The sequence below is a fragment of the Nycticebus coucang genome, chromosome 14 (assembly GCF_027406575.1).
Source record: "Nycticebus coucang isolate mNycCou1 chromosome 14, mNycCou1.pri, whole genome shotgun sequence".
In the NCBI taxonomy this organism is placed as follows: domain Eukaryota; kingdom Metazoa; phylum Chordata; class Mammalia; order Primates; family Lorisidae; genus Nycticebus; species Nycticebus coucang.
Window position 1 is genome coordinate 50,151,458 of NC_069793.1, and position 22,154 is coordinate 50,173,611.

The 22,154-nt window shown below is 46.9% G+C and overlaps 1 protein-coding gene across 1 annotated transcript in view; it reads right to left on the bottom strand.

Annotated features, from left to right (window-relative positions):
- The window catches only part of SPON1 (spondin 1), a 295,842-nt gene that overhangs the window by 10,657 nt on the left and 263,031 nt on the right, over window positions 1-22,154 (bottom strand). Inside the window, exons 7-11 of the mRNA XM_053562823.1 lie at window positions 15,546-15,610; window positions 4,986-5,187; window positions 3,846-3,986; window positions 3,262-3,337; window positions 1,976-2,158 (exon numbers count right to left, since the gene is read on the bottom strand). Of these exons, the coding sequence (XP_053418798.1) occupies window positions 1,976-2,158; window positions 3,262-3,337; window positions 3,846-3,986; window positions 4,986-5,187; window positions 15,546-15,610 (667 nt within the window). The remainder of the gene's footprint in view (window positions 1-1,975; window positions 2,159-3,261; window positions 3,338-3,845; window positions 3,987-4,985; window positions 5,188-15,545; window positions 15,611-22,154) is intronic.

The following is a 22,154-nucleotide window of genomic DNA, read 5'->3' on the forward strand; positions in this document are numbered from 1 at the left end:
AGTAAGAAAGCAACGTTCCAGTGGGATGTGGCTGCGGGATGGGACTTGACAAGTCTCCAGCTCAGGCTTCTCGTGACCTGGCAACACATTACCCCAGCAGGCTGACTATGATCACTGCCAACCTGCGTGTGTCTTCTGAGAGGCAGGGCTCAAAAGGCCCTTTAATTATCCCGCAAATGGATATCCTCTGGTGCTTTTCTGATAACATGCCCTTTCTGATAACCACAGTGTCATGTTAAACTGTGTTAGATGTGCGTCAGGTCACAACGCTCATTTGCTTGGTTCTCTGCAGACTATTTCAGGACACATGGATTAAGCTGAGGAGTTTTGCATGTAGCCAGTAGAAAGCCACAGCCAGCTGGGGTCTGACGTGTAAGATTTTTGTTTGTAAAAGATCCCTCAAGTGGTACCTTGTAAGAGGACAGAAATAGGGAGAGCTCACAAGACCTAATGGCTAGTCCAGATCATTAGGAAGAAATTTAACTAAGAGGCAGCTGCAACAACCCAAGGAAGCCCAGGTACCTTGAACAACCCAAGGAAGTCCATGTACCTTGTCATATACAAATGATTCCTTCAGGATGTCCACAGAGGTCTCTGCTTCCTTCCTATTCCAGCCACTCCCACAAATAATTACATGCAGAAGGGAACTTGATGTGTGTACATGAGAACTCTGGCTCTGGGCTGGGTAGCTTCTAGGGAGCATGGACCCCAGGGAAAAAATAGGCACAGTCTAGAATGTTTCAGAACTGTCATTACCACCTGGGAGCCAACTGAAGTGGCTTGAGGAAGGACTTTTTTTTTTCAGACAGAAAGTCACACTTTATCACTGTTGTGTTGCAGCTCATAGCAACCTCCAGCTCTGGGGCTTAGGCGATTCTCTTGCCTCAGCCTTCCGACTAGCTGGGACTACAGGTGCCTGCCACAACGTCTGGCTATTTTTTTGTTGTGGAGGGGGAGGTTAAAGACCCCAACTCCCACTGAGGCCTTAGTCAGACAGCTCCTCATCCTCAGCCCCAAGAAGGAGGCTTTAGTGTTGACAGACCAGTCAGACTTGTCCCTGCCTGCTTGTAGGAATGCTTGTCTATGGCAGAGTTTTGTCCTCTTCAAAGGACCTTATTATGTGCAGAATAGCAATAGACCACCATGGGAGTGCAGGGAGAGTAGCATTTAAGAGTGCCCCCAGTCCCCCCAGGGAGTGAATGACCTGCAGTGGGGTAAGCTTTCTTTAGTAATCCTCAGCTTGAAAGTGGCTTTCTTCCTGTCATACCCATCCAGTCTAAATATCCCCTCCCATTGCACTCTGTAAGGTCAAAGGACAGTATATAAATCTATCCAGAAAGAGAGAGGAGTCATGCCTTGGGAAGCAGGCAGCCAACCTTTGCACAGCAATCAGCTTAGAGCAGTCTTCAAGCTTGAGCCACCGTGGCATAGATATTACACGCTCATAGATCAAGCCTGAGCTTTGCCCAGTTGCAGACAGACAGACTGAGATTTTCTGCAATGAGCCCAAAGCTCAGGATACAAAGCTGAACACTCCAACTCAGGCATTGATGAGAGACCATGTAAGTCAGAATTACAGAATCTTGAATTAGTCTTGGCCTTCACTGGCTCCTTAAAAAGAGACTGGAGTTGAGACACGGAAGCAGGCTACTTGTTATTTGCAATTATTTGGTATGTCTATGTTTGTTAGTTCTTTAGTAACTTGTGCATTTTTTGTTCCATGGAGAGAGATGGGGGTATTCCATCAATCTCAAGAATTCTTTTGATGTTGTAAGACGTTTTCTGTGTTCAGAGCCCTCAGCCACTATTGCAGATAGAGTTGTGCCTGAGGTGGACTCTGCTGACATCTAGGGTCAGGGTCGCAGTACCCCTATCAGGGATGCTGCCTGACTGGGTGTGAGGGGCCCATGTCGCCAGGCAGGCCCTCCGTTCCTGAGCTGCTGCCAGCCCCTGCTGGTCTGGGCTATCTCCTCACCTTCGTCGCTGCAGCCGGGGCCCATGCAGGGCTGGAAGTCCTGGGTGTCGGGGCAGGGGACACTGAGGTCTAGCTGTGCCTTCAGCATGCGCTGTCGCATCCGCTTGCCTTTGTCACAGGTGGAGGAGCTGCAGGCGGACCACGGGGACCAGTTGGAGTAGATGCAGGTTTCAGGGGTGTCATCTGGAAAGAGGGTTTGATGTATTTTCCTTGGGAGCCTGTGGGAGCTGAGACTGGCCCTCTCCCAAGACCAGCCCACTGGGGACAAGAAAAGCCATGCTGCTAGACCAGCCTGAGTGAACCTGGGTGCTCCTGGGATGAAAACAGCCATTCGATTCTTTTTTAAAATGATATTTTAACATTTTGCTAATAAATATTTAAATAATTGGAATGACTCTCTCATTATTCCTTTCTTAAAACATGTGAACATCTTATCCTCAAGGTCCTTCGCAGACCTTGTTACCACACACACGCAGGTATCACCGGCAATTTTGGAAAGCACGGGGCCTTTCTCATGTTGTGGCTTCCTCTTACCTGTGATCCCATACTCAGGTATCATAAGAATGAGGCCAGACACTGTTCATTGAGTACTTATTATGTACCGGCATCATCCTAAGTCCCTGACACGTTTTATCCCATTTGATCCTCACAGCAGCTGTCTATGAGGCAGGTTCTGTTATAATTCCCACTTTACAACCGAGGAAACTGAAGCAGAAAGGTTAGCTTCTAGTTACCTTGGACTAGACCATCCAGGCTGCCTGGCTCCAGATCTTGTGAGAAAACTTGAGCTTGAATTATGGCTCTGTCAGTCCCTCCTGACTATAGGACCTGGGCCACACCTGCTTGCTGGGGGAGTGGATGATCCATGCCTGCCTCATAGTGTGAGAGTCAAGCAGAGAGTGGTCTGAGGAGTGTGAAGCCCATTCAGGTGAGATTCACCTGATCATTTTATTTATTTATTTATTTTTTTCTTTTGTGGTTTTTGGCCGGGGCTGGGTTTGAACCCGCCACCTCCGGCATATGAGACTGGCACCCTACTCCTTGAGGCACAGGCACTGCCCTCACCTGATCATTTTAAAGGCCTGATGTTTTGAATACATATTCTGACATCATAATTTTATCAATTTCCTTGCACTTTGTGCCTAGCCTTGGCTTTATTTTAAATTATTTCTTGAGAAATTCTCAGAGATGGGATTACCAGGTTAAAGGATATGAAACGTTTATGGTTCTTGAAATGAGCACATTGCTCTCCCGAAGGGTTGTGCCAACAAAGGAAGACAACATACCTTCATCTTTCTCTTCTGGAGCCAGGTCTGCTACGATATCATCAACATTGTCAGGTACAATATTGCATTGTTCCCCCTGCCAAAGGAATTTTACTTGGAGGGCTCACATTAGAGAAAGAAGGGAATGTGTAGGGGAAGGATGAAGGAGAACATAAAATCTAATGCCCAATCTGTACAAATCCTTTGCCATGGGAAAGTTCTGGGCAGATATTTGCAATCTGATTGAAAAAGAATTGTCAAGAAAGCAGGAGTGGCTGAATGGTAGGGATGGTAAATAAATGACTCACTGCTTCTTAGCTCCTGACCCATGGCAGACATTAGTAATTGATTATGGAACTCATGATGAAATTGATTTGCCTGGATTAAATCATTCATTTGAGCACTGTGCCTCACTACTGAGCTCATTTGGTTCAATTACATGTTATAAAATAATTTGCATGCTGGAAACTCTGGGAGGGTCAGGAATTTCATATCCTGAGGTGCTTTCTTCCAGGGAATCCCTAATTCTAGAGCAAAAAGGTATGCAGTCTTCCTGGTACTCCTGATGGGAAGAGTCTGTGCCAGAATAAGCTCTAACCCAATACCTTCCGGGCGATTCTCTCGATGACAACTCTGGCTACTTGAGTGATAGACCCACCCTCTGGATCATAGAAAGGACTCTGAGGATGGTCCAGACTGGTCAGGGGCCGAATTTTCTCCTGGGGAATTGTGGGCTTGTTGGGTGACTGTAGGAAAAACACAGATGCGGAGAGTGAGAAATAAAACTGGTAAGACCTGCAAAAGCCATTGGTTATATGGATCAGAACAGAAACCTTGATAGGAATTTAACAAGTGTACTATTTATATTTGTGGATTTCTATTCATACCATATGCTGTGCTTGGAAATTTCTAGAGCTATACTTTAAGTCTTCCACACAAGAGTTTGCCCAGATGATGAAGCCAAGTTTCAGAAAAGTCATCTCAGCTAGGAAATGGTTGAGCCACATTGGCCTGAATCCAGAACTCTTCCTACTAGACCAGGCATCAGCAAACTTTTTTCAGTACAGGGTCAGTTGGTAAATATTTCAGGCTTTGTGAGCCCTACTGTGTCTGTTGCTAATACTCAACTTGGCTGTTGTAGTGGGAAGGCAGCCCCAGACAGTATGTGACTGGATGAGTGTAGCCGGCTGTGAAAACTTTATTTACGAGTCCCGTGGTAGGGCAGAATTGTCTTGTAAACTGTAGTTTGTTGATGCCTGTTCTAGATTATTCTCCCATTGGATTTCTGATGGCTCTAGATTTCAATGCACTTGACCAGAGACCTGCTACCTCCATTGCCCTCTAGAAGTGGCCTAGAGCAAGGCCCCGAGAAATAGGACATTCAGGACAGCATCAAAACTCCTTGGAAACCTTCAGGATCTGGCCCGACCTTAGACACTTTCCTGCTTTTCCCTGCGTTTGCCCTCTCTGTGCCTTCAGAATGCTGTTCTCTTGCTCACCAGTAACTGCTCCTTAGCAGAGTCCCTCTCCATGCTCTCCTAACCATTGCACAGACACTTCCCAGAGCCCAAATCATACTTTACAGGAAGAGGAGACCATGCTGGCCTCTTAGACCAGAATGCAAGTTCAGGTAGCATACAGCCTAGGTCATATCTCCCTCTGTGTCCAAGACATCGAGAGCAGGGATGGGCAAGGGGGAGGCTCTCGGAAAGTTTTGCCATTCACCACTCTAGGCACGCACATACCTCATAGGTCACCCCACTGTCGGTGCCCGCATCCCAGGGAATCAGGTCTTGCACCACCCTCTGGACCCAGCCACATTCCTTGGTGCACAGATCCTCCGCAGATAAGCCCACGTTCCAGTCAGGACTGGGGCCCATCATGGTCAGGAATGACATTAAGTGGCGTGTCCTGTCCACTGAAAATTCAGCTGAGGGGGCTGCTCTCCTGGAAACCAAATACAGAGACCATTATATCAGGGCTCCAGGGTTTCACACTGAGGAACATGTGGCCAGACCATAGACAGAGGACGAGAGGGACACAGAGTAGTCAGATTCTCGGTTTCCCTGTGAACTCTGCCTTTGGCCACTACTGGTTACACGCTTCTCTGTCCTGAGCCCATCCACTGAACAAACAGGGAAAGAATCCCATACCACCCCCATGTCCAATTTTAGGAGAGCCACAGAGCTTGCTTATTATTTTTTTTAAGCCTGCTGCCTCCATTGCCCTCAAAAAGTGGCCTAGAGGAAGGCCCTGCTGGTGCACCCATCTCCTCACAGCTGGTGCCAGGGCCATCTCCTCCAGTTGAGGACCAGCTACAGAGGCAGAGACCTTTGGCTGACAGCCCCAGCTGTGGGAGTTACACCCTGGTCTACAGCCACAGCAGGCAGCTCTTCTACCTCTATCTCCTCACCAGGAAGTCTCAGGAGCGGCCAGGGCCACATGCCACAAATGGTGGCAGTCCCCTGAGGGTCTGGGGAGAAAAGAGAACCACATCCACTCAGCACTTGGGGGTGGCAGAACCATGTCATTTCATTTTCCCCTCAGGACAGTCTTGTGGGGTTAGAATGATTTTCCTGTTTTGTAGAGAGGCAATGGAGGTGTACAGAGGTTAATGAACTTAAGAGACATAGCCAATAGGGGGCTAAGGCTTGAAGGCAGCTAGGCCTGACTCCAGCCTCCAGGCTAATGGTGGAGAGTCCTTGGCTGGGGACCAGCTGGTCTGCTCAGTCCAGCTAGAGGCTGGGCCACCGCAGCTGCTTGGGAGTCCCTGTGCCCTCTGTTGGGACCTGCTGCTTCTGACTGCCCTCCTCTGGCCCTAGGAAGTGATGATCCCAGACTTGCTTGGGCCCATGGGACTGGACCCCTTGGTATCTGTCAGCCAGATGGGACCAAACAATGGGCAGAGGTGAAGAGAAGCCTGGATACCAGGACACCAGGTGTGCGTCCTGGCATCACCTCTTGCTGTGTATCCTCAGGCAAATTACCAAAACTTTCTGTGCCTCAGTCTTATTTAAAATGGTGATCACATGTGTCTCCTCCAAAGGGTTATTGTGAGGTTAAATGAGCCAACCTGCCTACAGTCCTCAGCCCCATGCCTGGCACCAGAGGGACCCCTTACTCTTCCTGTTACTGAGAAAGGTACTGTAGGGTCACTTGGTGATGGTCTGAGTGGTCTTCACGTTTCAGCCTGATGCCAGTCTAGGTTCTGGCCCTGGCGTAGAAGAAGAGCCTGTCCTGAGCCCCGGCTATGGCCTCAGCGGGTTGACGAGGCCCGGTGCCGCTGCCTCTCTCTGCCTCTCCTTACCGCCCCTCCCACTCTTTAGAAGCTCCCCGGGCCCTGGCCAGGCCAGCCAGGTCCTGCTGCTCTTCATCAGAGATGTGAGAGAAGCGCAGTCCTTATGCCAGCAGCATGGGCATCCCCTGGGAACTTCTTGGAAATTGTAAACTGTGGGCCCTACCCTAGATTTACTGAACTAGAGACTTTGAGGGTAGGACCCTGCGATCTGTTTTAAAAATCCTACTGGGTGATGCTGATGTACCTCAAGTTTGAGAATCACTGGTCTACTCATCTTTCGAGCCACAGGTCATGTGTCACCTTTCCGAGGAGCTTCCACCTCAGCTGAGGCAGGTGCCTCTGGTCCTCATTCCCACACACTACTGGTCTCTGTAGCCAGACTCTATGGCTGTAACCACTTCTTCACTGCTCAGTCTCCCCCAGCTAGATGGAACGGAACTCCTGAAGGCAGGGAGTTTCACAGCTACACACCAGAGTCCAAGTGCCCTGTGGGCTGACTGACCAGTGGGTGCGTGATGGCTTCGATTCCCTGCTGCTTAGCTCTAGACCTGCTCACTCACCCCCTTCAGAGTCTCTGTGTCTTCATCTAACAATACCTATTTGTGGTGTTGCTGTGAGGGTCTAATGAGATGTTTTATTTGGAGGCCTTTATAAACCGCTGAAGCACAGTGCTGACATAGTCTGCAAGTTAGGTGCAAATCAGGGCATTAATTTCCTTTTCCTATGTATGCATTTTCTGGTATGTAGGTCAGAGGTTTTAGCAGCCTCTTGAAAGACCTGGCTTGTACAAGGATGGTAGTTCGCGGAGGCTTGGATTTGCTCACTTAGGGACTCCCTGGACAGGGTCTGGCCTGCCTTCTAGTAACTGTCAGGCAGAGAGCACTGGCATCTGGGTATGGCTGCTTCACGCCCCCTCCCCACTTGGCTCTTGGACCTTGGAGGGATGGAGTGGGGGCCCAGCAGTCCCTTGAGGGGCTGCCTTCCTCTTCCACTGCCACAGAGTCTGACCACTCCACCTATCGCCTTCCTATCTCCCTAAGTGTGTGATTTTAGGTCAAGTTAGTCATTCATACCCTGTACTCCCCATGGGGGACACTATTTACCATGACAACCTAAAGGGACAAAAACAGCTCTACTCAGGGACCTAGATCCGTGGAGACCAAACATCTGTAGAGACTCTACACCAACACATTATCCTGATACCTGCCCAGCCGAGGGACGTAACCATCTGTGAACAAGGCCTTGGGGAAATGCATTTTGGCCAGATCTATTGTAGCGAAGCCTGTAGCCTAAGTGAGGTACTCTCCAAATGTGGTAAGTGTTTCAAAGTGTGGAAAATTTGGAGCAACCCAGGCCTGTACAAAATGCCTGACTTACGTTGGGTAATATGGTAAATTTGAATCTATAAGGCTCCAGAGCATTTTTTTTAGCATCTTCAGATACACCCTTTACCTTTCTCTTATCTGAAAAATTCCCCTGACCCCCAGTTTAAATAATACTTTCTGGGGTAGACATTCCTTGACCTCTCCCTGAATTGCCTAGGCCCCCTTTCTACCTTCCTATATCTTGCTGAGCTCATTCTTTCTTTGGAATTTCTTGTTAACATCTGTCTTCTCCACCAGGTTTCAATGGGTAGGGACCATTTCTGTTATGTTTACAGCTATATCCCAGTGCCTGGCTTAGAACTTGGCATGCAGTGAATTCCCTTCAAATGTTCGTTTTAATAAATGAATTAATCTAAGAAATGAATGTGGAGCTCTTGTACTTCCTTTGACCTTCACATTTAATTAAATATCTTTCCAAGTATTTATTACTTCTATACTAAAAATAATGAGATGAATAAGACCCCAGATAACTTTTCTTTAGAAAATACTAGACAGGACTGGAGTTCTTTAATTTGTTCCAACTGTAGTAAAAGTTATTATGCATGCATTTTTATATGCCCGGATGATATTTTGTTAATTTGATTTTCAGTTTTTCAAATCTGGGATTTAAATGTGTATCAGTTTTCTAGCAAAGAGAGTTGATCTAGCCACACTATCTAGCAGAGTATTTGATCATCAGAATAGTGTGATACTCAGGTTAGACAGAAATATAAATCAGTGGCACAAATTGGAGATCCTGGAAACTATATAAAGACTAATACAAAATAGGTTGTTTGAATTAGAGGGAAAGGAATAGTGCAAGAAGGGAGATTGGGCTAAGGTAATCGCAATAAAAAAGATTAGATTCACATCTGATGTCATATACCACAAAATAATAATAACAGACCTAGAGTCAAATAGAAAACGGCCACAGTGTAGAAAACAGTAACATTTTCAGATCTATTAGAGAAATACTAATTTTCTCAACTTTGCAACCATGAAAGCAATTACAAAGGGAGAAATTAACTAATTGAATTATACGTCAATCACAACATCTGTACAATGAAAATAACAGTACTGATCTGGAGAGAAAAATGACATGTTGGCAAAAAATGTCTCCATGAGGTGTGACTGACCAAGTGTTAGCATCAGTACTGTGTACAAAGCTAATCCGCATTTGTGGAAAAAGGCCACAATCCTACTAGATAAAGAAAGTTACGGACAGACAATACACTTCAGAAAAATGAGAAACAAAGGAAAATATGGAGAAATGTTTCCTTTTTTTATATGCAGAGAGACAGGATGATATGTAGACTCCAGGTCACTGAAACAAAGCTAGATCAGAATCTTGGGTCCAGCCACTTATTTATTAGCTATGTGACAGGGGCTTTGACCTTATCTCTCTTTGTAGTTACTATGTCTACAAGATGGCTGCTGCATTATCAGACCTATCCCAAAGTTTTATTGTGAGGAAATTGCTTATCATAGTAACCAATACATGATTGGACTTAGTAAAAATTGATTTCCTTCTTTTTCAGCTTTTCCAAAGAAAACTTCCAGAAACACAACAACAAAAAATAAGACAAAAACAGAATTTTTTTTTTTTTTTTTTGTCCAGGCATGGTGGCTCATGTCTATAATCCTACAACTCCGGGAGGCTGAGGCAAGAGGATCATTTGAGCTCAGGAATTTGAGACTCGCCTGAGCAAAAGTTGAGACCCTGCCTCTACTAAAAAATAGTAAAATTAGCAGGTCGTGGTGGCAGGCGCCTGTAGTCCCAGCTACTCGGGAGGCTGAAGCAGGAGGATCACTTGAGCCCAAGAGTTTGAGGTTGTTGTGAGCTGGGCTGACTCCATGGCACTCTAGCCTGAACAACAGAGTAGACTCTGTCTCAAAAAAACAAAACAAAACAAAAACCAAACTAAACCAACCAACAAAACAAAAAAACCCCATAGCCAGGCGTGGTGGCTCACGCCTGTAATCCTAGCAGTCTGGGAGGCCGAGGAGAGTGGATTGCTTGGGTTCATGAGTTCGCAACCAGCATGAGTAAAAGTGAGACCCCGTCTCTACTAAAATAGAAAAACTGAGGCAAGAGGATCGCTTGAGCCCATGAGTTGGAGGTTGCTGTGAGCTATGATGCCACAGCATTCTATCCAGGTCAACAGCTTGAGACTTTGTCTAAAAAAAACCAAAACCAAAACAAACACCACTGGATTTTCATACTCCTTTTAGAGATTTATCATCCCTTTCTAAATTGAAGATTAACACCAGAGACTCTGAATGATTTCCTAAACCACTCAATGGGAGTGTTCGTTTTTGAAATTGCTAAAACTCACTTGAGCCACGAGGGGGCGTCCAAGACCTTCACTAGGCTGAAGTTCCAGGTGTGTGGAGGAAAAGGTTTAAGTTCTGGATGGTCCGAAAACTCTGTTTACAACCAGGAGCCATCTAGGACTCCAGGTCCATCTGGAGGCTTAGATCTACCACTGCTTCTCTAGTCCAAAGCCTGTCTTCTTTTAGAAGACAATTCTGAAGACGTCCACGGACCTGCTCTGATTTAAGAGAAACTCTTAAAATCTCCTCTTGGAGAACTGAGGCTTTGGATTTCTGGAGAGGGTGACCATGTCTCTGCTCCACTGACCTCACAAACACGGGCCTTTGTCTAATCAGTGTTAATTAAAGAGAGTGGCTGAGAATAATTTAAGGGGAGTGACAATCCTTTGCAGGCTTCATTTTAAGAAAGAAAGGAAATAATTATTTTTAAAAGTTCCAGTAAGTAATTGTTAGCATTCAAATGAAATTGGAGGAACTGGGTGATATGCATTCAGAATTGATTTGCAGGGAACCTGGGCATTTTCTTCTTAGGTGCCCGAGGAACTAGTGAAGGATGTGGGTTCTGTTCAGAATTTGTCTTTCCTGTCTCTACCTGCACTCCCAGCTGTCAGGGCCACAGCTTGATTTATTGAGCTAAACAAGTCAGCAGCTAATTTGTTCATTCATGGCTGTCCTTTGAGAAGTGGTCCTGGGGATAAAGATGAAGATCATTGAAAAACAAGTCAGTTTCAACGGGCAGGACCTTTCAAAGTAGGTCACCCTGCCTTTCCACTGGGTGGAGGGAAGCTGGAATCCCATTAACCTCAGGCAGGCTTAGTAAAGAGGGGCAGGGCTGTTGCTGAAAAACAAAACGTGGCTGCGTGTAGGCTTCCTAATTTGACTTCCTAATGAGATTTGGAAGAGGAAAGGGGAGACTAGGGTATGGGAAAATCAAAGGAAAATTCCTTTCCCTTAACAAGACAGTGGCACCGAGGGGAGAGGTTTTGGGTGCTTGGGAGGTCTGCGTGTTTGCTATCAGGTAATTTTGTTCCACTGGGGTCCCAGGAAGTTTGAGGGATGGATGAAGTGTCAGAAGTTGTACCAAAATATGCTTTTAATTTATTCAGAAAGTCTCTTCCTTTTTAAAAAAGCAAAACAAAAGCTCCACTGACACTTTCATTCCCTTGGGGCTATTGCCAGCCTTTCTTCTTGTGTAGCTGACTTCACAGAAGAGTTGTGTATATTTGCTGACTCCAAGCCTTACTTTTTGATCACCCTTCACCCACTCTGGGCTGCTTTCCCCCATCCCTCAGCAGCAAGGATTCCCAATAAGGTCACTGATGATCTTCATGTTGAAAAATCCAAAGAGCATTGGGCAGCTCCGATCTTAGCTGATCTCTTAGCAGTAGTGGGCACAGCTGACCATGCTCCTTGACACTTTTCTTCCCTGAGCTTCTGGATACCAAACTTCCTCCCCACTCCTTTTCTGTATCTTTGCACATAAGTTCTCCTTAGCATTATATGGGGGAGCTCTTTGGGACTTGATCCTAAGCCCCCTCTTGTTTCTGAACTCTCTCTCATCGCTGCCCTTGGCAGTGACTGTCTCCCATTTCTTGATGACTCCCAAGTTTATATCTCAGTGTAGAATCCTTGCCGAGTCTCAGCACTATGTAATCACCTGTGTACTTAACACCACTAACTGCAGGTCTTGAATAGATCTTAACACCTAACACATTCACAACTCGTGACCTTTCCCATCAAACTTCATCCACTGTTCTTAGTCTTACAAGTGGCTCTACCATCTCCTTAGTGATGCCAACCAGACACGCGGGAGGCAATATGCCCACTGTGTCTCCCTCCTCCTCCTCAGTTACCCTGTCACCACAACCTGTTGATTTTACCTCTTACATATCTCTTATAACCTTCCACCTCTCTCCCTCCCACCTCCACCACCATCCTAGTGGAAGTCTCAGTTCATTCTCTCCGGGCCCTCTGCAGTAGCCTCCTCACTGGGCGTGGCCATCTATGTTTTCTCATGGGAGCTGGAGTGTTGTCATTGGTTTTTTTTTTTTTAATGCAATTCTAATCATGTCATCCTTCTACTTAAACCCTTCAGTGAGTTCTGATAACCTTTATAATAAAAATGCAAAATTTAAACATTGCATGACTTGGCCTCACACCAAGTTCATCTTTGATTTCTGGATCCAACTAGACCAAAGCCTTTTAGTGCCTTAAATATACTCTATTCCCTCCTCATACAGGGCCTTGGATGATGGTATCTCTCTATATATAGGTTTTCTAGAATGTTCTCTTGTTTTGCTTCTTTACCTAGTTGACTCCTACTGATTCTTTAGCTCTTAGTGCCATTGCCATTTCCTTGGGGAAGCTATCTCTGACCCTCAGGGGTAGCACCAGGATCCTCTTCACACACTCTCATGGTACCTTATGACTTTCTTTCCTCAACATGTCCCATTTGTCTGTGTGATCATTCAGTAAGTATCTCTCCCTACTGAAGTGTAACTCTAAGAGGAACTCTGCTGTGCTCACCACAGTATCCTTAAGGACCTTTCATGGCACTTTTCTTTGGAGACCCTCAATTAGTATTTGTTGAGTCAATGAAATGTTTGTTACCCTTGATAAAAAGGATACAGGGTAATTGAAAGTCAAGATTTTGTTTTCTTCTGTTTTGGAGCAGGAGTCAGACAATTTGGTGTGGTCACACTATTCATTTTCTGCTGATCAGAAGCCTGATTGGCTGTTACAGATGTCTTAATTAAAAAATGGGAAAATGAATGAATTGTTAATTGAAGTCATCTTGTAGTGAAAAGCACAGGCATTACAGTCAGTTGGATGTGGCTGGAATTCTAGTTCCATCTTTGACACAAGTATACGATGATGCTGGCCATGTATTATACACTCTGAGTCTCCATTTATCACTGGTAAAATGGGCATCATGATACCAACCTCATAGGGTTATTATGAGGATTAAGTGGGATAATAAATGTCATTTCCTCTCAGGGGAATTGGGTACAGAGTAGATGCTAAAGGTAAAAGGATATCGCTCTCTTTCTCTCTCATTCCCTTCTTCTGTCCTTGAATGCATCTTGCTTTGTCATTTACATCTTTCTAATCCTAGGCTCCTTAAGGGAAAACTGGTATAAGGATTCCTTGGTAGAGCTAACATTGGCATCCACAAACTCTGTGGCCCAGACAGCCCCGTCCCCTGCATGCCTTTGAGGCCCTGGCTGCTCAGAGGACCATAGGTGAGGGGTTCTTTGCATACAGGTGCTGGGAGCCTGGATGCTGGGAGGAGCTGAAGAGAGAGCATGAGCAAAGGGGAATCAGGGAGGCCTGACTGCTAATTGATGTTAACTATGCAAAGGGGGCCAAAGACCTTTATGAATTCACACAAGTGCTTTTTAGCAGGACAAGGATGAGGCAGGAAAATACCACCTGTCCAGGGAAAGCTCAGGGCACAGGCCTTTACTCCAGTTTTCATTGGTGTGAAAGGCATTTCTTGAACAGGTCAGTTTTCTACTGCCCTGGTATGAGCTTCCTCAGAGAAGATCCAGAGCAAGGCTAGAAAGGCCCTTTTGCAGCCAGCTGGGTACCCTTGGTCAGCTGTCCAAGTGTTGGCCCTCTCCTCCTCAGGCCCCCACTTCAGGTCTCAGCTCCACCCAGACCTGGGCCCGTCCTGAGCAGGATCAGGAGCATTCTACCAGACTCAGCCCTTGCACGAAGCCTTCACCAACCTTTCCTCTACCCTAAGCTGAGTTATGCTCCTTTTCTGGGGTTCCAGAGACACTCATATCCTCATCCTAACATCTGTCCCCTTGGAGGTTACGGAGCTACTGTGATAACGTTATAGTTTGTATATTTGGTATATACTGTGTCACCTCTACTTTGTGCAAAGGGCAGACCTAGAGGAGTATGTGGCACAACTCTTTTTATTGTCTGTTTCTCCTCTTGGCTGGGGTGTCCCAAAGAGCGGGAACTGTGTATGTAGATCTGGCACTCAGCAGGGGATGTGCTGTTGCTGCCTGGGGCCTGTCTGCTAGTCACGTGCGAGTGCGTCTCCTTTCTCAGCTCCCACTGCCCCATTGAGGGCATCTGCCTCTGCATGTCTGCACTTCCCTTCCTATCGCTTTGGTCTCGGCTGTCCTCCCACCAAGCAATACCTCACACATTCCCCGTGCTGTTGTTGTCTTTGCTAATGCATGTAGATTCTTCAATAGAGTGGAAAGCCCAGAATGTTCTGACAGCATTTTCTTGTGGGTGATTGGGAAGTTTGTTCCAGGCCTTGCATCCTTAGAGGATGAATGGGAATCAAGGCTCATTCAGGAACTACACAGGATTCCTGTTGTCAGAGTGAGGTACAGTGTGGGAGCCCCAGAAATGGATCCCTGAGGTGCGCGTTGTTCATTGTGGCCTGACAAGCTAAACAAAGAGGTGTGGACTTGATCCTGGAGGCCAAGGGATGCCATGAAGGGATTAAGAAGGGTGGACATGACAAATTTGGATTCAGATCATTCTGGTAGCAGTGTGGTTGAAGAATCAGATTAGGGGGCTACAGCAAGGGAAAAAGGTGAAGTCATCAGGGTGAGAAAGGGTGGATGGCTTGAACTAATGGGGGAGAGTGGCCAGCTAGGGACTGATTGATGAAATAGTGGGAAGGTACAAGCCACAGGACTTGGTGACTCCCTATACTTTTGATGTTTCTCCATGTGGAGAACAGCATGTTTGTGCGAAGCTGATGGGCTCCATTTTGGATGTGATGAGTTAGGTCTGTGTGGGCCATCCATGGAGAGGTGTCTCAAACAGAGTCTGCTCCTTACCTGTCTATCCATTCAGCCCTCTGGGGGAGTGACAGCTCCGGGAACTGTCACCAGAGACCCTGGTCATCAGAGACTCAAGGGCAGATGAAATCTCCAAGAAATAGAGTAGACAGAAATGACATGGCGCTGAGAATGGGACCTGGGTCAGTCTGATTTTCCCTGAGCCAGACTTGCTTAGAGTGAGGACACCTGGGTACTCTAAGGCCAAGGTATGCTCAGTCCTTTGTGGCTGAGAGCACGAGTGAATACAAAACAGTTCATCTTCATGTCTGAAGTGTGTCCTTTGTGTGATTAAAGCTGCTGGGGTAAAACAGAGACCGAGCCAGCATTCATGAGGAGATGGAACACATGTGATGGAGCACAGAGCAGCACCTCGCCTGCTTGTTCACCTGAGAGGTCTCACTGGCTTTACTGACATTACTGGTATGTGGTGGTCACTTGGCAGGTAGCTTCAAGTATAAGGCTAGGATGAGGCAGGATGTCTGTGCTACTTACACGTTGAGAGGCTGCCAGGCTGGCCACTGGGCTTTGGCTTTGATGACTGTGAGGACCTCATCACTCTGCAAGAGAAGACCACAGATATTTAGTGAGCAGAGCTAGACCATGGGAACAACAGGGCTTTGACCCCCCTCCCTTACCGGCTGTGGAAGCTCTACCTGCCTAAGTGTGGAGCCATCTGGAGCCACAGCAACACAGGAGGTAGGACTGAGTATCCACTGTGCGAGGCATGTTCTAGATGTTGGTGGGCCCATCGAGCTACACCTTTGCTTTCCGGTTCAGCTCATCCCTTCCCTACTGGAGCCAGAGCTCTGACCTGGACCCTGCCTGGGTTGGCCAGATGCCCTTGCTGTCTGAAGCCGGGAGGGCCAAGTTATGTGCGGTGAGTTCAGGCACTGAGGAGGACCTACCCCTTGCAAACTGGATCAGCAGGAACTGCAGTGTAGCCAACCTCTGACCCAAAGGACTGCCACCCTGAGGCTTCTCCTGCTGGTAAGACCCCTGCACTGGACCAGGCTCCCTTGGAGGGGGAGGCCAGAATGAAGTTGTGGCCCACACTCACTGTGCTACTAGGATTATTCAGCCTGATTTTGCTTTGGATGGTGTATGGAGCACCATTAGTATCTGGGGAACCTAAAATAATTTTTTGAGGAAGAATTTGATAACATTTTGAAGGAAAACACTAAATGGTTATTGTAGGGCAAAAATCAGAACTTTGTTGACCTTGCTTGATTTTGTAATTTTGCTGGGCTTTCATTCTTAATTGTGCCTGGGAGTAGGGTGAGGGGCACTATGATCTTTGCAAGGCTTAAGGCCTCCATGGGTCCAAATTCAGCTTTGGCAGGGGTTTTCTTCAGAGAGGAGTCAGCTGGCCTGGATCTCCCCTTCTCTGGCCTGGGCCCAGCAGTCCGTTGTGCGTAGAAAACTCCAAAATGTTACCAGTTGGGAAAGGAAGAGCTCTGGGGGCAGAGGCTTGCTTGGCTGGCTCACAGTCCTCAGAGCTGTGCCTGGCAGTAGGCGCCTGGAGCATATTTAGGATGAATTGATGACTTGGTTGGGTACCCTGCCCAGAAAAGTCCCACACCCCTGAGGAAAGTGGAGGAAGGAGGCCAGATGTGCCTCCCAGGCTCAGGCCCAAAGGTTATAAAAATCTTTCTAATTTAGAGCTGCTGGTCCATTCCCAGGGAAGGGTCATTGCAGGGTAGGCCTTAGAGATGCAGGGAGCTCTGCCAGATCCAGAATGGCCTGGACTCCTACAGATGGCCCCAGGGGAGGGTGAAGAGCCCGCAGGACAAGCCACAGAGCTACCCATCAGGGCAGCTCTCAGCCTCTTCCTGACCTTGAGCTCTTTGGGGTGCCCTTTCTTGGTCAGAGGCAAGAATCTTCAGATGCAGTGATAACCCCTACATGCCCGCCTCTGCAGGGAAGCAGTTGCATTTCTCATGGCAGATTTGTTGATTTGTTTGTTTATAGTATATCCCTCACTCACTCCTGATAAATATCTGTTGAATAACAGAGAAAGAAACTGTCGTGAAATCGCTATGGAACACAACCTGTCTGTCCATGTCCTGGACACCAGCTCTGTGTCTCCCGAGACCTGGTTTTCCTGTGCTCACCTCACAGGCCCATGTCTGAGCCTTTCATCTGACCCCAGTCCCCTGTCCCTGTCCAGTGGTCCTATGTGTGCTAAAGGCACATCCATCAGCTGCCTGGGGCATCACCGGCTGCCTCCCTCTGCAGCCCTCACCCCAGTCAGGCTGGAGACCTCCTGTGTTCACACTGTCCCACCCACCACCTCCAGTATCCCTCCTCCCGCAGGCCACCCACTCCTTCTGTAAGTCTGACCATATCTGTTTCCTGTCCAACCCCAGCAAGGGCTCCCCAACACTTCCAGGATAATTTCTCACTTTCTAAGTTTTGTCTATAATTTCTTCATACTGTAGCTTCTGGTCTACTTTTTTTCCCTTTGATTTTTAATTCTAGAATAGTATGTACTTTTTAATTTAATTTTATATTTAAAAATTTTTGTTTATTGTTGGGGATTCATTGAGGGTACAAACAATTAGGTTACATAGATTGCATTTGTTAGATATAGTCCTTCTTATAATTATGTCCTGCCCCAAGAGGTGTGCCATCCACCGTGACCCCCTCTCCCTACTTACTATAGAAAATGTTAACATCATGGAAGCACGCAATGTCAATGGCGAGCACTTCAATATTCTATTTCAAGATCTCCCTCCCTCTGTCTCTACCTCCTTCTCTAGAATGTTACTTGGTATGTATTTTTCCAGGTCTTTGTGCACATGTGGACAATATATATAGCTTTTCCCACAAAAATGGCATCATACTGATTGTCATGTTCTGTACTGTAACTTTAAAATGTTTTCTTAATACTATATCACAGGAAACTTTTCATCAGGATATATTATATATTATGTACGGTATATACTATATATCCAGGCTTTCTGTATTGTGATTTTTTTTTTTTTTTTTTTGCAGTTTTTAGCCGGGGCCGGGTTTGAACCCACCACCTCTGGTATATGGGGCCAGCGCCCTACTCCTTTGAGCCACAGGCGCTGCCCTGTGTTGTGATTTTTAAAGTGCTGGAGATCTTCAAATTATGGCAAGCCAGGCCAAGACTTATAAAAAAGAAATCTAAGATATGAGATCCAAAAAATGAGATACTGTCTGATGACAATGCCTTTTCCCTTATTATACTTCATCAACAAGTAAAATCAGTGTGGGTGGGGTTCAGGTGGCCACCGAGTTAGCTGGCCCTGCAGATTCACCCGCTTTACAATTAAATGTTGGCTTTCGGGTCCCAACTAAGGACATACTGATGTTGCTTTTGCAAAACCCAGCACAATAATAATGATTTGGATCCTCCATTAGTGTTTATTTATGATGATAAAATTCCATGTGTATTTTTTTTTTTTTTTGCAGTTTTTGGCCGGGCTGGGTTTGAACCCGCCACCTCCGGCATATGGGGCTGGCACCCTACTCCTTTGAGCCACAGGTGCCACCCATGTATCTTTTTTTAAAAAAATCTATGAAGGCTCCAAAGATGGCGGGTCCATATGTGTGGGCACTGCAGCTTCTTGTTGTGAATCACTTCGTCTAGTGGTTATTCAATATCTGGGTGATCAACAGCTGTCAGAGGCAAGAGAATCACTTGAGCCCAAGAGTTTGAGGTTGCTGTGAGCTATGACGCCAGGATGTCAGGGCACTCTACTGAGGCAACAAAGTGAGACTCTGGCTCAAAAAAATAAAATAAAATAAAAAAGTAGCGCGGTTGAGAGTACAAGCTCTAGGTTCATACCTGAGTTCATATCCTGATGGCAGCGTTTACTAGCTTTGTGTCTTTTTGGCAAGTAAGTCTCTTGATCTTTTGTAGTTTTCTCAACTGTGAAATGGGGTCAAAAGGATCTACCACGGTTGGTATTAAATGACAATTCATGCAATGTGCTAATACAATGCCTGGGACATAGCTAATGCTCCGTACGTTCTAGCTATTATTCATTCTTATTTGTACTTACATTCAGATCAATTTGGTATGAATTGACTTGCACTGCTTGAGTACGGAGTGTGAAGCACACAGTTGCAGCTTCAAACCCTCAAAAGCCTTAGCACCAATTCCCCTCATTTAAAGTCAAGCTCTGAGTCTCAGGGAGTGTGTGATGGGAGGTTTACGTAGTTGGGTGAGCCTGGGATGGGGCTACTGGGGCACTGGGCATTTCATGTTCTGACAAATGAAGGCCTTAAATTCAGAGTAAGCAATCCATGCTTCAGACTTAAATGAAAAGCTTATTTTAACAAGTCTCTAAGGCATAGACAGGAGCTTTCAAGAATCCTCAGAGCCCCTTCACATCTCCCATAGGACCCTTTTCAAACAAAATATTTCAGAGCATTCACAGTTCATGCCTCATTTGGATGACATTAACACTTTTCCAAAGAAGTGGCAATTAAAATAAAAAAAACCCATAGATACTCCAGGTCACTTGTATCTTTCACTTTGCTTTTGGTAAACATATTGTGAAGACATGACAGCTGTGCTCAGACCTCATAGCTACTGGTACCAAGTGGGAATAACACAGCCCCAAACAGGCACAGGCTGGGGTCATATCTGGAGGGAGAAGGTTTGTGCGGAGCAAAAACAGGCCTGGAATAGGCCAGAGTCAGAAAATGCATCAGCATTGAGAGATGCCAAATCTGAACAGAGCAGAGAATAAAAATGGAGGCCTGGGGGAAGTGGTGGGGACTGGTGTCTGAACCATCCTTATCCCACATGGGCCCACCTCTGCATTTCAGAGCCAGCACCCAGAGGGAGAGCTCCAGGCATCTCAGCAGAGCCAACTAAGGAAGACTGGGGTGCATCACCCCCTTCCTGTCTCAGTCCTCACCTCCTCTGACCCTGTACCTTCCTGGCTCCTGACCTTTTGACTCCCTCTCCCAGTCCTGAACCAAAAGCTGTTTCCTGATGCTGATGCTCCGTTCGCTCCTGGAAGCACAGAGGCGTGGACCTGCAGTGTCAAAGTTAGCCTGGCAACTGGCCTGATGCCCCTACCATGCTGCCTCCCTCTGGGAACAAAAAATGGGATGCAATCTGTGATCAGAGAGGGAAAGATGCAATCCGTGATCACAGAGGAAAGGAACTGAAACAGATAGAAGCAACAATAAAAATAAAACTATTTATTGTTTTTTATGTGCTGGGCACTTTGCTAATTACCTCATATGCAGCATCTTATTTAATCCTCACAACACATTTGCAAAGTAGGTGTATACTTTTTAATCCTCAGAAACACATTTGGCCAAATTTGGTCACAGGTAGGTAGTGGCTGAGCTAGGATTCAAACCTCAATCTGACTCTAGAGGCCACACTTGTCACCACTGGGAAGCCAGGCAGAGAGGGCCGACTCCTCACATGCTGCCTGGGCTCAGAACATGTTCCACCCTGCGGTGTGTTGTGGATATTACAGCCACACTGGGAGGATTATCAGAGGCCTCTTCCCAACACTGCTAAGGTTAATGCTGTCCTGACAACATTAAGCCTGCTCTGATGAAGGGGACGCAGGCACAGGCTCCTTGAGCTGGAGAGAAAGCGTCTGCTGCTAGAGCGAGGGAAATCCAGCGGCGCTAAATGCAGGCGCAGAGGCACAGGCGCATGCGCACAGACACCCCGCCCCCGTTCATCAGCTTGTTTCTTTTTTTTTTTTTTTTTTGTAGAGACAGTCTAACTTTATGGCCCTCGGTAGAGTGCCGTGGCATCACACAGCTCACAGCAACCTCCAACTCCTGGGCTTAAGCGATTCTCTTGCCTCAGCCTCCCGAGTAGCTGGGACTACAGGCGTTCGCCACAACGCCCAGCTATTTTTTGGTTGCAGTTTGGCCGGGGCCGGGTTTGAACCCGCCACCCTCGGTATATGGGGCCAGCGCCTTACCGACTCAGCCACACAAAAGCCTTTGGAAATGGCTGTCAGACTCCCCATAGCAGACGAGGAAACCGTGGCTCAGAGAAGTTAAATGACTCGCCTAAGACCACGTGGAACCATGATTTCAGTGCAGGTGTGTCTAACTCCAAAACTCGCGCTCTTTCCACTTTCCGTGACTCTTCTTCTCCATCCACGCTGCGCACCCCCCGCCCCAGTTTTGCTCATTTTTCAGAAGAGCCCCGATGACCCTAGTTGCCACTTTTCTCCAAGGACCCTTGCTTTGAGGCACAGGCTCCCTGAGTTCTCTGTGGGGGCAGGGGTAGGCACCCTGAGTCTTGCAGAAAGGCCATGGTGAGCCCTGTTTGGTCCCATTATTGCTTCTGCCCCCTTTCTCAGAATTCCCGCTTCCTACTCGCAGAAGGTATTAATCATGGCTTCTACCTCTGAAGGTAACTTGGCGCGTGTTCTGGTGATGAGCAGCAGGAAATGAACCATGTTATGAGGTGATAATGGGGCAATAAGCATCTTTCTTTTTCTTTTTCTTTTAGACACAGTCTCATTGTGTGCCCTTGCATCATAGCTCACTGCAACCTCAAACTCTTGGGCTCAAGTGATTCTCTTGCCTTAGCCTATAGGCCCCCACCACAATGCCTAGCTATTTTTAGAGACGAGGTCTTCCTCTGGCTCAGTCTGGTCTGGAATTAGTGAGCTCAGGCAATCCACTGGCCTCTGTTTCCCAGAGTGCTAGGATTACAGGCGTGAGCCACCACTAATGGCCAGCTATAAGCAACTTTAAAGTCAATTGTGACCAGAGGTAGCCTCCTGTAGGGTTTCAACAGGCTCTGGGCTTACCGGTCATAAATACATGTATTAAATACATGTATTAAAGTGATTTAATAAAAAATGAAATTTAAAAAATCAGAGCACTCCTACAGTTTGGCAGTGATGTCACATGGTCTGCACCCCTGGCCTCTGAGGTAGACAGGCAGATGGCCCCATTTCTCAGGGGAGGTAACTGGGACTCTCTGAGAGTACACGCAACTGCTCTCATGAAGCTCACCAGTGACCTCTCAAGGCCAAAGCCAATGGTCAGTGCCCAGCGATCAGCTGCCACGATCCCCGGACAGCATTTGGCACAGCTGGCCACTCCCTAGGCCTTGAAACCTTGCTGCTTTGT